The sequence below is a fragment of the Bicyclus anynana genome, chromosome 19, assembly GCF_947172395.1.
Source record: "Bicyclus anynana chromosome 19, ilBicAnyn1.1, whole genome shotgun sequence".
In the NCBI taxonomy this organism is placed as follows: Eukaryota; Metazoa; Arthropoda; class Insecta; order Lepidoptera; family Nymphalidae; genus Bicyclus; species Bicyclus anynana.
In genome coordinates, this window is record NC_069101.1 from 13,867,805 (window position 1) to 13,883,492 (window position 15,688).

Genomic DNA, 15,688 nt, shown 5'->3' on the forward strand with positions numbered 1-15,688 from the left:
TATCGAGTTTTGAATCGATTAAATCGCAACTAAATAAAAATAGACAACTGATTTAATTTTAATTTTTAATTAGGGCAATCTTGTAAAGATGTCCGACGATCGTGGTTTATTTTTCTAAGTTTCTGACAAAGTAGTATTAATTTTAATAATTAGTGACGTTTTAAGAATAAATTTTCATAGCTTTGTATGTAACTGTAAGTTTAGAATAAATATATTTCACAACCTCTCATAAAACAAAGCATTTCCATGAATAATTCAAGTGAATGTGCGTTGTCACGCGTGCAATGGCTATCGACACTGACAGATTTGTCAATTTGTTCTTTTTGTGTTCATGCAGTTATTCTTAAAAGTGTATCTGATTACGTTGCAGGCGATTCCTGACCTAGTTAATCGCAACAATGGTTAAGAAAAAGAGACAGAATGACCCCAGCGAGAACGGTGACGAGTCTACGGAATCTTGCGACGAAACTGCAAAGTCCGCATGTCCTCACGTTGCCAGAGCCGTGGAGCTCGCGAAGCTGAAGAGGGCATTAAAAACCAACGGCTTCGAGAAGGAATGTGTGGAATGCAAGAAAAGTAGTAACACGGAGGTCGCTGATACGGATTTCGAGGAGGACCTCACTCTCTGGATGTGCTTGCGTTGTGGCACGCAACTCTGCGGTCGAATGCGGAACAAGCACGCCCTGCACCACTTCAACACGCCGCATTCCGACCTGCACGCCGTCACAGCCAACACAACCACTTGGGAAATATACTGTTACACTTGCAACAATGAAATCACTGCCTCCAGTTCGAAAAAACTCCACGAATGCATTGAATATCTCAAAAAACAAGCCAACAGTAACCCCAAACTGCCACCCATAGAACTACCGCTAGAAACAACCGGACCAAAATTGTTAGAACTTACAATGCCCTTAGACACTTTAACTAGAAATGATAAAGGCAGAGATCTAGCTATAGCCTTAAACTTGCCTCGTGTAAGGGGCTTATCAAATTTAGGGAACACTTGCTTTTTCAATTCTGTCATGCAATGTCTAGTTCAAACTCCATATTTGTTAAATGTCTTGCAAGAAATGTCCAATCCAGGGGAAAGGTTCACTTTGCCTGGGGGTACATTGAAGTTTAAAAGTGAACAGGACGGGGATGAGGGTAGAGAGTTGGATCTTCCCCCGATAACAGGAAAATTGGCTGAATGGGGACCACTGACGAGGACATTGGCTGAAACACTGGCTGAATTACAGGCAGGTATGTGGCTATTTAATGTGTATTAACTATTTATGAAACAGTATGGTTGGTTAATGTTGTATATTTCTTTATCATGATAGTCCTTATAAGGTAGTCCATGATAGCGCAGTGGATATGACCTCTGGCTCTGTTTCTGGAGAGCCTAAGTTCCAATCCGGTCCAGGGTATGCACATCCAACTTTTTAGTTATTTGCCTGTAAACCTGCATACCTGAAAATTTTCTTAATTCTCTGTGTGTGAAGTCTGCCAATCTGCATTGGGCCAGTATGTTGGACTATTGGCCTAACCTCCCCTCATTCTGAGAGGAGACTCATGCTCAGCAGTGAGCCGAATATGGATTGATATATAGACCCTGCTGTGAGATATCTTAGTTAAAGACTTGTAAAGAAAGTACATACTTAATCCCATTATAAGGTATTATATGATGTAATGGAAACCAATACCTTTTCTTTGCTTCTTCATATTTTACTTTTAAACCAATCTCTATTAATACTAGGTGCACCCTGCGTTGTTACCCATGAAAAATAACACATAATTTAGTTTTTCTGGGATAAAAAATAGCCTATGTGTGAATGCAGGTTATAATCTATCTACATTCCAAATTTTAGCTAATGTGATTCAGTAGTAGTGGTGTGAGTAACAAACATTCATACCATCATAAGCATCAGATTTTAAATCATGGGAACCCATGGATTTTTTCAGGACAAAGAGTAGCCTGTGTTAACTAATCCAGGGATTTATCTATTTTCATTTTAAATTTCACAAACGAACCACGCGGCGTCAGCTAGTTGAGGATATAAATCATAGTCCAGAATAGCATGTTGGCTACCTATTATCTAGATAATTGTAGTGTTCATCTCAGGTTAGAATATTGTAAAATTTTCAATCTATTGAAAGTTTAGAATTAAAAAGCTGTATGTTAATTGGTCATAACATTGAAAAGTTGAAAAAAATATTTAATTAACTATACAATAATATTCTAAAATTTTCATGTAGTGAAAAAAATAAATTTTCTTTGTTGTTTGCTGAAGTTTGACTTCATGTTTTAAATATTTATTCAATAATGTAAATAAATTTAACCTATTTCCTGCCTCAGTTACCATTTTGTTCCTGATATTAATTAATAAATCATTATTGTTTACATAATGTAAAAAATACTGATGCAAGTAAACAAAAACAACAGCTTACATACAAATTATCAAGGTTTTTTATTTGTTTAAAATGTAATTAAAGTTAATCTATTAAAAAATTTTTTTCAATGGTCTCTCAGACATGCAAGGTTACTTGTAGTGCATTTACAGTGCATTTAATAGAATAGTCCTACTAGTCTTTAAAATGTATAGTAGTCACTACTTAGTATTTTTAACCAACTTCAAAAAAAGGAGTAGGTTCTCAATTTGATGTGTATGTTTTTTTTTTATTGTTACCTCATAACTTGTTACTTGAAAATTCTTTTTTTTGTTTGAAAGAGTTACTTTCAGATTGGTCCCGTTTAATTATCATGAAAATCGGTTCAGTAATTTTGTGTTAAAAATAGAAATAATGAAATTGCCTGTACGCTTTCGTTCACTATGCTAGGACACACTAAAAACAGAAAAATAAAATCTTTTAAAAAAAAAAATTGGATCAACTTCAAAATCACAAAAATAAACTAAAAATCGAAAAGTAACACATGTGCTACCTTTTGATCACTTTGAAGGCGGGGCCAACACAGTGATACAATAACTAAAGCTGATTAAATCGTAATGTTTTAGGATTAAAAGTCAGTTCTTTCCCGTGGTTCTTTTAGAAACAGCTTTAATTAATACTTCACTGGCCTGGCACCGTCTGCAAAGTGATCATAAGGTAACACATGCGATGTTATTTTTGGCTTTTTAATTTATTCTTGTAATTTTGAAGTTAGTTCAATTTTTATGTTAAAAAGATTTTTTAAACATAACATGTTATAACTGTGGTCCACCTACATTTAGTACCAAATTAGATCAAGTGACCTATTTTCAAATGCCAATAATATATTTTGTATGCTAAAGTAGCAAAACATATTTATCTGCAAATATAAAATGTTTTAGTGTTGATGGTATTGACCATGTGCAGTGGCGTGCACTGGGGTATTATCTAGGGTATGCACAATAAAAAAAATTATTGTGCATTTTAACAATTTATGCATTTTAAGAAATTATATATCACGTGTCACAAACGGTGAAGGAAAACCATCGTGAGGTAACTTGCATATCATTAACATCTGATAATGATGATAATTAAAAATTTACCATTATCACCCTAAATCCACCAACCTACTGTACTATAAGGAGGCATGGCTCTGTTGTGAAAGTTAATAACCCATATTCAGAGCACTGTCGAGCACAAGTCTCATCTCAGAATGAGAGGGATTAGGTTAATAGTCCATCATGCTAGTCCAATGTGGATTGGCAGACTTCACACAAGAATGGGTATGATGACTAGGTTTGAATATATTGATTTTTATAATACATTCGGATAAATAAAGTCAAATTTAACTAATTTATACATAAAAAGCAAAGATTGACTGGATATTTGCGAAATAAATATGATTATAAAATTTCAAAATCTATTAAAAATCTTTTATAGTAATTAGATGAAAGTTCATACAGTATTAGCTTCCATAAATTAAATGTGACATTTTTTAATACATGAACTATAAACATAAACGCACAAACAACAAAGATATTGGTAATTTTATTTGAACGCCCATACATATTAACGATCACTAAGTGCCTACGACGTCATTAGTTCGTGCCATTTTGTAAGGAGCGTTTTTTCAGGGATCCGCCGCAGCGCTGCAAATCTGACCCTTTAAATCCCTGTAGCTCCGAATTGTAGAAAGTAATGATCAGATACCCTGTTACTTTTACAAAATTGCTTTACTATTAGCGTACTCTTAATTTATATACAATTTAAAAAACTGTCATCGTCCCTATTAAAAAAACTCTCAGGTATGAAGGTTTCACATTTGAGACATGTGTATGTATCTTTAAGTCCAGAGTGAAAGGCATCTTCTAGGCAGCGCGTTCCACCATAGGCTGTATCATCGCTTACCATCAGGCATGATTGCAGCTAAGCTCTTGCTTATACAAAATGAAAATTTCTTAAAATGTTTTTAACTGGAAAATTGGAGGTGCATGCTTTAGACTGGATTCAAACCTATGCCTTATGAATCAAAGGCAGAGGTCCACTAGGCTATCACAGCTCTTACATTAGGCCATTGCGTTAGGCTGATATATAATTACAAAAATGGTACCAATAACATAATCACATAATATAAACATATTACAAATGTATAATTTCAGTTGAGGGTGCTGTGTACACTCCAAGGAAGCTGCTGTCGGCTCTAGTTACTAAGCTGCCTCAGTTTGGTGGTGGAGACCAGCACGATGCCCATGAGCTGCTGCGACATTTGCTTGAAGCTGTCAGGTATTCAGTCATCATCACATCAATCCATGGAAGTCCATAAAGCCATACATGAGATTTTCCAAGAAAAATGTCTTAATCTAGGGTAAAATCTATTTCTATTCCAAACTACAGGCAAATTGATTCAATCAGATTCACATTGGTGTATAGACGTGACAAACATACATCAAACTTTGGCATTTTTAATATTAGTGTGACAAATTAAAAATGAGGGTATAAATCGCTAAGTAATTTTACTAATATCTAGCTAATAGTGTAGTTTTGATTAACTTATTCCTAAATTGAAAATTAGTTTTAAGGAATTCTTTTATTTCAATCGAATCAACAATCGGAATGAAAAATTTATTTATTTGAAGTAGGAATTTTTTTGACGGCCTCCGTGGCGCAGTGGTATGCGCGGTGGATTTACAAGACGGAAGTCTTGGGTTCGATCCCTGGCTGGGCAGATTGATTTGTCCAGGTCTGGCTTAATTTGTCCAGGTCTGGCTGGTGGGAGGCTTCAGCCGTGGCTAGTTACCACTCTACCGGCAAAGACGTACCGCCAAGCGATTTAGCGTTCCGGTACGATGCCGTGTAGAAACCGAAAGGGGTGTGGATTTTCATCCTCCTCCTAACAAGTTAGCCCGCTTCCATCTTAGACTGCATCATCACTTACCATCAGGTGAGATTGTAGTCAAGGGCTAACTTGTAAAGAATAATAAAAAAAAAAAAAAAAAAAAAAAAAAAAGGCTTAGTTAACAAGCACTTTTGAAATGTCTACATTGACTATTTGTAAAGACTACCACTGGTGCTGAAGACAGGTTCTGCTCAGAAAATACAGTAATTAATTTAGTTGCTCTTTTAAGATATCCTAAATTATTATAATTTACAAATGTTAGAATTGTTGCAATTTTTTTTACTATAATGTCCTGTGTGAAGGTGGAAGCTGATCCAATGGCCTCCAAGCATCTTTATCATTAATTAATTCATCAATGGTGAAGTCAACTTGACTTGATAAAAGCACATTTAAAATGTATGCATTGGTAGGTTCATAAACATCTTGGGGATTCGATAAAATAGAGAACAACACAACCCTATAAAGGATTTTTTTACTTTTCGAATTATTTATATTTGAATTGTATTTCAGATCAGAAGACCTGCGCCGTTACCAGTCTGTCATACTCAGCAGCTTGGGCATGAACTCTAAAGTGGATCCGGCCAAGGTGGACGGGGAGGTGAAACAGAAAGTGAAGTTCTACGGCCAGCAGGCCTCCGACACCATGCTGAGACCTGAACAGGTTCGTAATCACATCACACAAATAAATTTTGGGTATGATAACGTTGCTCTGTGATTCAATTTACAAGTCTATGCCCAAATACTGAAACATCACTGACTTAACCCGGCGAGCATAACATTATTATTTGTTACATCAAGCATAAGGTGGGTGAAGTTAACCTCTATAATGAAATAGACATTGTAATGTGTTCCTTATATATTATATATGTTTTTATTCTCTAACTAGCGGACCCGCTCAAGCTTCGCATTGACTTATTAATTTATTTATTTGCACTTCTTCCCTATCCCTACCTTACACTACCCTACAACTACCCTACCCCTACCCTATCCCTATACCATACCTCTACCCTACCACTACCCTACCCCAGGGTTTAGGGGTTTGAAAAATAGATGTTGGCCGATTCTCAGACCTACTGAATATGCATAAAAAATTTCATCAAAATCGGTCAAGCCGTTTCGGAGGAGTATGGCAACGAAAACTGTGACACGAGAATTTTATATTCACTAATGTAAACTAATTAACAAGCCAAGGATTGTTAGGGAAATATAAACCAAACCAATACTTTTTAATATTGATTTATGAAATTGTCAAAATCAACATTTTTTTTCGATTAAACGTAGCGTGGCACATGCAATTATTATTTAAAAAAAATTTTTTTTCGAGAAAAGTTTTTTTCTTACTAACTAATAAAATTTGGAAACAAACGAGATCAAACTTGTACTTTAGATCTTTCTGGTACTCTAAACCACTTTGTACCATATGTACCATATGCACGTAGGACCTTTCTGGTACCATTCTTTCCAGTATAATATTGTCTGTTACCTTTGCTTTCACATTCTCATTTTCACGTACCAGACAAAAAATAAAATATTGTTTACTTTTATTATTTATGTATTAAGTATAATATGTGTCTTCACTTTTTTTGTTGTACCTATCCAATTCTTTTGTTTACAATCTCTCCCACTGCCAAGGGTCACTGGCATTTTTCTTTTTACTTTTGTGTGCGACTAATATTGGTACTAAATAAATTAAAATATATATATATATATATATATATATATATATATATAGAGCGGTTATCGAGCGGTTTATTACAGCCTGGGTGAATTTCACCCAACCTTACGCTTGCCGGGTTAAAGCTCTCCCACGGACTTATCACATTGTATGATTCAAAGAATGAGTCATTGTTTTTCATCATATTTTGAATTATGCAGGTATTCCGTGGTTTCCTGGTGTCGACCCTGGAGTGCCAGGAGTGCTTCCACCAGTCGGACCGCGCCGAGTACTTCCTCGACCTGTCGCTGCCCGTCGCCACCTCGCGCCCGCAGCCGCCCGCGCTTGTGAGGAGGAAAACGCCTAATGGTGAGTATTGTTTTATTACCTTCAAAAAATATCAAAATTCACATATTTCAATAAGGCTCAGTTTAGAAGTACTTTTGAAAGGTCAGGTTTATGTCATAATTAAATTTAATCTAATAATAGTCGAAAAATTATAGTTACGAGGGTTCCAAATGCGCCTTTCCTAAAAGCTTGCGTTTAATAAACACTTTGAACTTTTTGAAAGACATTCCAGTGGCTTTATCTGGTAGCTTATTATAAAAACGTATACCAAGGTATATATTTATATTGACTATATAACGAATATATGTATATGACGCCGCGCGGTTTCATCCGCGTGGTTTCCATTCCCGTAGGAATACGGAGATAATAATATAGCCTTCCTCTATATATGGGCTATCTAACACTGAAAGAATTTTTCTTAAAATGCACACAACTGAAAAGTTGGAGGTGCATGCTCTGGACCAGATTCAAACCAACGCCCTCCGGAATCAGAGGCAGAGGACATATCCACTGGGCTATCACGGCGTATTTAGAAATTATAACCCTGATAATGACTAGAGCTGGAAATTGAACCACGTCAATGCCGACAGCGGTCGTCAAAATCTTCTGTGTAAATAAATCCTTTATTTTACATTATCCTGAAAATACCTTAACTTGACTTACCACTGTATATCCTAAACTGTGTCTAACTTTTAATAAAACTAAATTGTTTGCTAACACCAAAACTATACCTTATGCGATACATTATAAGGTCCAAAACTAAACTTTCAGACGAAAACCTTTACCCGCAAGAAGACAACAAACAGTCAAAACATCAACTGAAGAAGGAAAGAATGGCTGCCAAAAAAGCGGCCCGCAAAAATAAAGGTGCTTTTGTATACTAATTATATCCTTTTTGTTGTATGTAACATAATTCTAATACATTAATTTATATATTAATTAAATAACGCTTCAGATTTATTCTTAAACTGTATTGAAATAATACAGTTTACCCCCTAAGCCCAATGCCCCTATGTGATCTGGTATGAACTCGAATTTCAGAAAAATTCTTTAGCTGTTTATATAATTTAATTTAATATTAATGTTACAAATGGGCGGACTTTGCGTATTGAACTACATACATTTAAATAGACTTTAAATTTGAAATTTTTCCTAATATAACAAAATTAAATTTTGTTTCTCCAGGGAACTCCACAAACGACAAGCTGGGTGACACTAACGGAGCAAAAGAAGACGGCAAGTCTTCCTCCGAACAGTCTGACGCCGACGTGGAAGACAACCTCGAAGATTTACCCAGAACATCCACCACCCATTCAGCTTCTGTGGGAACACAGGCCATGGCGCATACTGCGGCTAACTTCGCAGCATACCACATGGAATCCGGGTACAACTCCGAAAAGGTCATTAGCTCCGACTCCATACGTACAAGTCCAGTGGACTTGGATAAAGAAAAAACTGACAATACACCCGAAACAACAGATAAAGATAAAGAATTTGCAGAAGCCACTACCAATACGTTACCCCTAGAACACAAACCTTTAATACCGTTAGAGAACTTCTCCAATCCAGATTCAGGTGTAGCAAGCCCTGAAGCAACAAAACATAACTCAACAGAGACGGTAGACAATGTTGATTCCCCAATAAATGGAAAAGAGTTGGGAAGCCACAGTTCTTTGTCGAGTGAAATAAACCTTGATCTGTCGAGTCCCCAACATAACAAGCTGTCTCCAGTCAAAAGTGATTTTGAAAGACCAGTTTCGAGAATTTCATTTGCACCAGAGTATTCTAATGAGGTTGTTTCAAGGGGCATCAGCGTCCAAGCCAGCAGAGACCTGTTTGAACACAATTGGGAGTTCAACAGCACTAGGAATGAAGATAACTTGTTGTTCCAAACAAATCACGATGTGTCAAATAAGCTTGAAGAGTTAAAACTCGATATGGATTCGGAAATTCAATCGAAACCGACTCTGCCCTCTCCGGTGTTAGCTGAGAACGCTCTGGAACCACCACCGACTGTCCCGAAACGTGTCGTTAGAGGCAAAGAAACGGGAAAGACTACGGAACGTGACATTTCAAGCAGCTACCGTCAGAGTACTTCGTCGCCTAGATATGTCTGTGATGAAGATGAATGCTCCATACAATCGTGCCTCAGTCAGTTCACTGCTCTAGAACTACTCACTGGCAACAACAAAGTCGGTTGCGAGACTTGCACTGAAAGAATCAATGGAAAAGATGGCAAAACTGTTTACACCAATGCAACTAAACGGTTTTTAGTGTCAAGCCCACCGGCTATTCTTATTCTGCATCTGAAAAGATTCCAGATTGGACCTAGATGTATGTTTAGAAAGATGTCCAAACACGTTGATTTTCCTACAATATTGGATCTAGCTCCGTTTTGTGCGATGGATAAATTGAAAAAGCTGCCGAATGTAACCCGCGGACAGAATGAGCTACTTTACTCATTGTACGGTATTGTGGAACACTCTGGTGGTATGCACGGAGGTCATTATGTCGCCTATGTGAAAGTGCGTGAACCGGTGAAACCCGGGCACCCGAGGTGGTGGTTCCTTCCCAAGAGTGCTAACATCCCAGCCCCCGGTAGTGGGGACGCCGATGGGGATTCGGAATCTGATCTTTCTGGTTATGAGTCCGGAGAAGGTGCAGCTCCGAGCTTCGAAGCACCGCTCGGAAAGTGGTACTATGTGTCCGATAGTTTGGTGTCTGAAGTGAGTGAGGAGAAAGTTCTACGTGCACAGGCGTATTTACTATTCTATGAGAGGATTTATTAAATCCTCTAAAAGGTGGGTGCAAATTACAAACTTTTTGATTGGCTGATAGTTTAGGTGAAGTGGCTTGGTATTAAAAAATCTGGATTTTCGAGATTTGCATATTGTCCATTGGGAATATCATTTAAACATAAACTACAATCTACTAAGAAAAGTTACCACACTTGCTTAATAAAGTTATAATCTTCCAATTCTATTATTTATTTATTTTGGTAGGCTACAATATGGACAGTTATGGTTCGTACACCTGGGAATTGGCAATTGCAGCCACTGCTTGTTAAAAGTAAATAATTAATATTTCATTCAGTTAAACTTATGTATGAATTCATTGTCTTGGGTATAGGCCTTCTCCAGCAATTTCCATTTTCCTCTGTCTCATCCAGACTTCATCGAACCCTTACTTGCCACTTGGGCAATGTCATCACTCCAGTGCTTCTGGGGTCTGCCAGCTCTCCTTTTACCTAGTGGACCCTGCCATTCAATGGTAAGTGTCCACCTCTTGTCCAAGTGCATACCCTGGCCTATACCCAAGACAATGGGATTCATATTCAAAAGAAAACCCTATTAAAATTGTAAAACTAACTGTATCAATGTATGAAGTAAATAAAGGCTTTATTATTATTATATAGTTAAACTTACTTTAAACCAAATACTAATTAGTTTGAATAAAAATCATCTTAACTGTCAGCCGATTCTTGTGGTATGTAGTTTGCGAGGACAATGTGACGGCCTACAACTGTGTGGCGCTGATGAAGACTGATGCTCGGGATTGTGTTGTGGTGCGTGAATGTAAATAGCTTTCATTTGCGAGCTTTCTTTGATTTTTATGGAAATAAACGTAGTGTGAAAATTAACTTATTTAGAAATGACCGAAACTTTGATTATAAGAGCAGAAATAATTGAGTCCTCAGCTGCGCGGTACAGGGCATGACCAATTGAGGTTTTCTTAATTGGTCCAGGTCTGGCTGGTGAGAGGCCGTGGCTAGTTACCACCTTACCAACAAAGACGTACCGCCAAGCAATTTAGCGTTTCTGTACGATGTCGAGTAGAACTCTAAAGGGATTTTCATTCTTCTAACAAGTTAGCCCGCTTCTATCTTAGATTGCATCATCACTTACCATCAAGTGAGATTATAGTTAAGGGCTAACTTGTAAAGAATAAAAAAATACTTGAATTAAACAATTTGGACATTGTTTTCATAACCCCTCTGGATCACGTGGCCGAGGACTTTGTGATTTGTCTAAAGTGTGAGTTTTCAAGTTAACCCATTGTTATCTATATAAAAAGACAGATTTAACGTTTTGTTCACTTGAAAACTTACGTTCACTGCATAGTATTTACCATTTATTTACATCATTCGATACTTTAAAATGTGACGTTCACCTGCATACATAGTCATTGATCTCCTATTAAAAAGTGGATGCACAATCAGCGACCAAAAACCGTCTCCACTCAATGAGTGCCAAACACAACTTCTTGGCACGCAATTCAAGTCGCATTTGCAAATTCAACCTTAAACTCAATCCTTAAGGTTGAATTTGCTCTGAATTTAGGATTTTATTGAATATTGGACTGTATTTAAAGGTCTTTAGGTATAATTTTCTTTACCAATAATTCTAAAACTGTCATAGCAAAATTGGCCAGTTTTTAAGTGAAATTTTCTACATGATTGTGCATCCTTTTATTATAAGAGGTCAATCTACACAGTATAGAAATATTTTCATACTTGTGTGCAAAATAAGATGTCGAGTTGTTTCATAATGTTACACCCTAATAAATTCTGTTACAAATTTCGTCTGTTTATTTGTTTAGTTTTTGAAGTGATGACTATTTTAAAAGTTACTATTTTGTTGCTGTCAAAATGTTTACACCTCACCGACGATTCTTAATTATATTCAATTAATTTAAGCAATTAGTTAAAGTGATCGCGTCCCGAGACACACACTTTCTTTTTTTTTTAACTAGATGACACGGTCAAACTTTGCTTTGACTTATGTGCGTTTCTTCCCTAACCCTACTCTTAAAATAATAAAAAGAACTCTGTAAAAACCATTGTCATGAGGAATATTCTAAAAAAGAATTAGCCAATTTGGTTCAGCCGTTTTCGAGATATGCGCTTAGCAACACATTTCATACATTTATTTTTATACAGGATGCTCGGGAGCATTTCATTATTTGACGGCCTCCGTGGCACAGTGGTATGCGCGGTAGATTTACAAGACGGAGGTCCTGGGTTCGATCCCCGGCTGGGCCGATTGAGATTTTCTTAATTGGTCTACGTCTGGCTAGTGGGAGGCTTCGGCCGTGGCTAGTTACCACCCTACCGGTAAAGACGTACCGCCAAGCGATTTAGCGTTCCGGTACGATGCCATGTAGAAACCGAAAGGGGCGTGGATTGTCTTCCTACTCCTAACAAGTTAGCCCGCTACCATCTTAGATTAAATCATCACTTACCATCAGGTGAGATTGTGGTCAAGGGCTAACTTGTAAAGAATTAAAAAAAAATATATGAAAAAAAAGTTTTTTTATTTTGTTTAAAAAAAAAATAGTTATGCAGTTCGGCTCCTGGTTATGTGGACTTGTCAACACCTTGAAGTTACGGGAAATACCCCGCAACATTCTGTATATAGAATTATAGTAAATAACGTTGTCTCTAACCTCAGACTAATTAAATAAAGACCTGCCTCGCAAGACATTATTTTTCTGTCAAAGTATATGATCAACGATCTTATGCGATTATAAACACTGTCTCTAAAGAATCGATGTTTCATAGTTTACAATCGTGTCCGTCGGTTAAAAACCTCCGTAAAAACACCTTTTTGTGTAGTTATATGGTGTAAAAAACGAACAAAAACTGCTACTTTAGTATAAGATATGTGTGAAATCCAAGCTCGTTTTCCTTAGAAAATGGATACTAGTCCTTATGTATTTAGTCTGAGTCTCTAACACTTGTTTACCGGTTTCTTTCAAAGTTTGATACAAATGTATGCTTGTACAACTACAGTATTGCGATTCAAATTAAAATAAATCAATGGTAGTCTTCCATTGAAGTGTCAAATTTTTTTATATAATTATACGCATGCCATTGATTATTATTATTGACTAGGGGACGCCTGCGACTTCTGCAGGAAAATCAGTGTAAACATTAAAATAAAAGATTTTATATCATTAAAAAAAAAATTACTTGAATTTTTGCAAATTAATGTCTTTAGTTAAACTTATTAGTTTAACCGTGAAAGTTAGTAAATATACATACATAATTAAACATTTATATTATTATGGATTTGTGACGTCACATTATAGTATCCAATTTATAGAGTAAATTCTTCTGATATTGCCAATATCATGTTGTTTTAATAGGTAATTTAGTCTGGATTTAAATTAACTATTTGTTTAAATATTATCTTTTGTTTTATTTTGTATGTGAGCTGTTTTTTTCTTTGTTGTAAGTTTGAACGCTGAATATATTGAAACGCCTTTAACTTGCTATAAAATTGGATCCAAAATTATTTGGGACATACTGAATATCCATCCAAATGGTTAGGATCATACTGAATACCCACTCAGTTGGTTTAGGACTATATTGGATAATGAATACCTAGCTGGGATTTACTGATAGTGAATAACGAATATCCACCCAGCTGGCTAAAGTTATTGTGAATACTGAATATCCACTCAGCTGAGTTGGTCATTCTGGATATTGAATACTTGTAAGAGACCTAAAAAGCGTTGAATATCAATATAGAAGTTATTTTTACTGAATAGCCACCCAGCTGGTTATTGGGTAATTGTGAATATTTATTTGTAACTTAATAAGGCGTATCAGATTCCGCCGTGTGAGTGCTCGATATGAATTGGAATTGTAGCCATTATTAAGACCATTATATTTAAACTTGCGCCAAATAAGAATTACTGTCATTGGAACATACTATGTATATCTACCTATCTTTCCTTTGGCATATTCTCATATTTTAATCATTAATTAATTATTAAAGTTAACAAAGAATAAATTATTTATATTTCAACTAGCGCCTTTGGCTGGAACAAATCATACTCGGTTAAAGACCTGACATTTTAAATCGATGATCAATTAATTAAATGACTACACCATACTGCATAGAAAGGATATTGAACGATATTTTGAAAAAATATATTAAAAGATCACTAGCGTAAATTAACAACCCTGCAAGAAAAAAAGAATTTGTTTCAGTGAGGATTTGCTTCCATTAGTATTTCTCTCTCGCTCGCACATATCCTGTGAATACGCGCACATATAATGCGAACGAGAAAGCGATGAATTTCAAACTTAAAAGGGATGTACCAAATTAGAATTGTATACTCGTAAATATAAATATCTCATTTGTATAATGGAATATTACTAATCCTTACGTTGAGTGCTCAATTGTTTTTTCGTACCCGTGTTTGAGTTTTATTAAGTTTGGTCGGAGCTTATAGTAAACTGCTATCATCATTTGAGTTTTTTAAGCTTATTCATAGTTTAGTTAATTTTTATTACCTTGTGGTCAGCCATTTTTTTTTTTTAGAATTTTATGTTATTGTTCAGGTCGCTATGTTTTACTTTATCGTTAAGTACAAATATACTTAATGCAAAGCCGAATTAAAAGTCCAGATAAAATAACATTATGGTTGTTTTGAAAAAGTGTCAGTAGTGCTGATGCCCTTGTAATGTCATGATAACTTTTATGTATAATAGATCGATGGTTTTAACTTTCTTTCTAATTTAAGAGGCGTCAACTTTTAAATTGATGATCGCGATCATGGCCCAGCCGTCTGTGGCCATAGTTTCACTATAAGCTTCATGTATATATTTTGGGCAATATTTGTTGCAGGCAGTTATACATATACATCTTGTTTTATAGTTTTATACGCACGTGTATAACTAAGCAGATTTGAATAGTTTTTTTTTTTAAATATAGAAGCTAGTCGATAAAGTTATCGACATGAGCGCTGTACATCACTACGCGCCGCCATTAAAACTAGGTGTAAGGGAGCGCGCCATATATTTCGCTCTCCTCGCACTATTCATAGCGAAGCCTGCGACGATATTGTGTCCATGCTATAGTTAGGTAGTTTTAACTACTGTGCCGTTAGTTAACGTATTTTGTATTGTGTTGAATTATGTTGTCTATTAATAATAATAAATAATTACCCATGTATTCGATAATTTTGTATATTGTACCAGCGTATATTGTGTTATGAACAGGTGTATTAAATTAAAAATAACATTATAGTTTTAAAACATCTGTTGTGGCGTTTCATTTTTGTTAGATAACTTGGGAATTTTATCCTGAATAATTGAAGTTCAGACTGAAAAAAGGAAATTAATAGCAGCGTTTTACCTGAAATAAAACGCATATTAAAATACTTACCTCACTGGAAGCTTTATATTGAGAGTAGCATTTCCGTTTCCGTCGATTTCATACCAGTTTTCGTACTTTTATTGACGTCACGTCTGGCTATGTGGCGCCACCTGGCGGTGTCGGGCTCGGGAAGTTTCGTAAATCGCTGAGCGCGACTTTAGCTCATTGGCTCAATATATCACCAGGCAGGAATTACTTAAAGCTTCCAGT

The 15,688-nt window shown here is 35.9% G+C and overlaps 1 protein-coding gene across 2 annotated transcripts; it reads left to right on the forward strand.

The window, feature by feature from the left end:
* The first annotated feature begins 37 nt into the window (after positions 1-37).
* On the forward strand, positions 38-15,361 carry LOC112049215 (ubiquitin carboxyl-terminal hydrolase 45). Of its 2 annotated transcripts, XM_024087012.2 has the most exons (7): positions 38-194; positions 371-1,245; positions 4,572-4,695; positions 5,819-5,969; positions 7,184-7,331; positions 8,082-8,177; positions 8,496-15,361. In XM_024087012.2, exons 2-7 carry the CDS (start codon positions 399-401, stop codon positions 10,097-10,099), a joined length of 2,970 nt encoding a protein of 989 aa, XP_023942780.2. In that variant the 5' UTR covers positions 38-194; positions 371-398; the 3' UTR covers positions 10,100-15,361. The 2 variants fall into 2 exon arrangements, with proteins under 2 accessions (XP_023942780.2, XP_023942781.2); XM_024087013.2 differs by lacking the exon at positions 8,082-8,177.
* Positions 15,362-15,688: the final 327 nt, after the last annotated feature.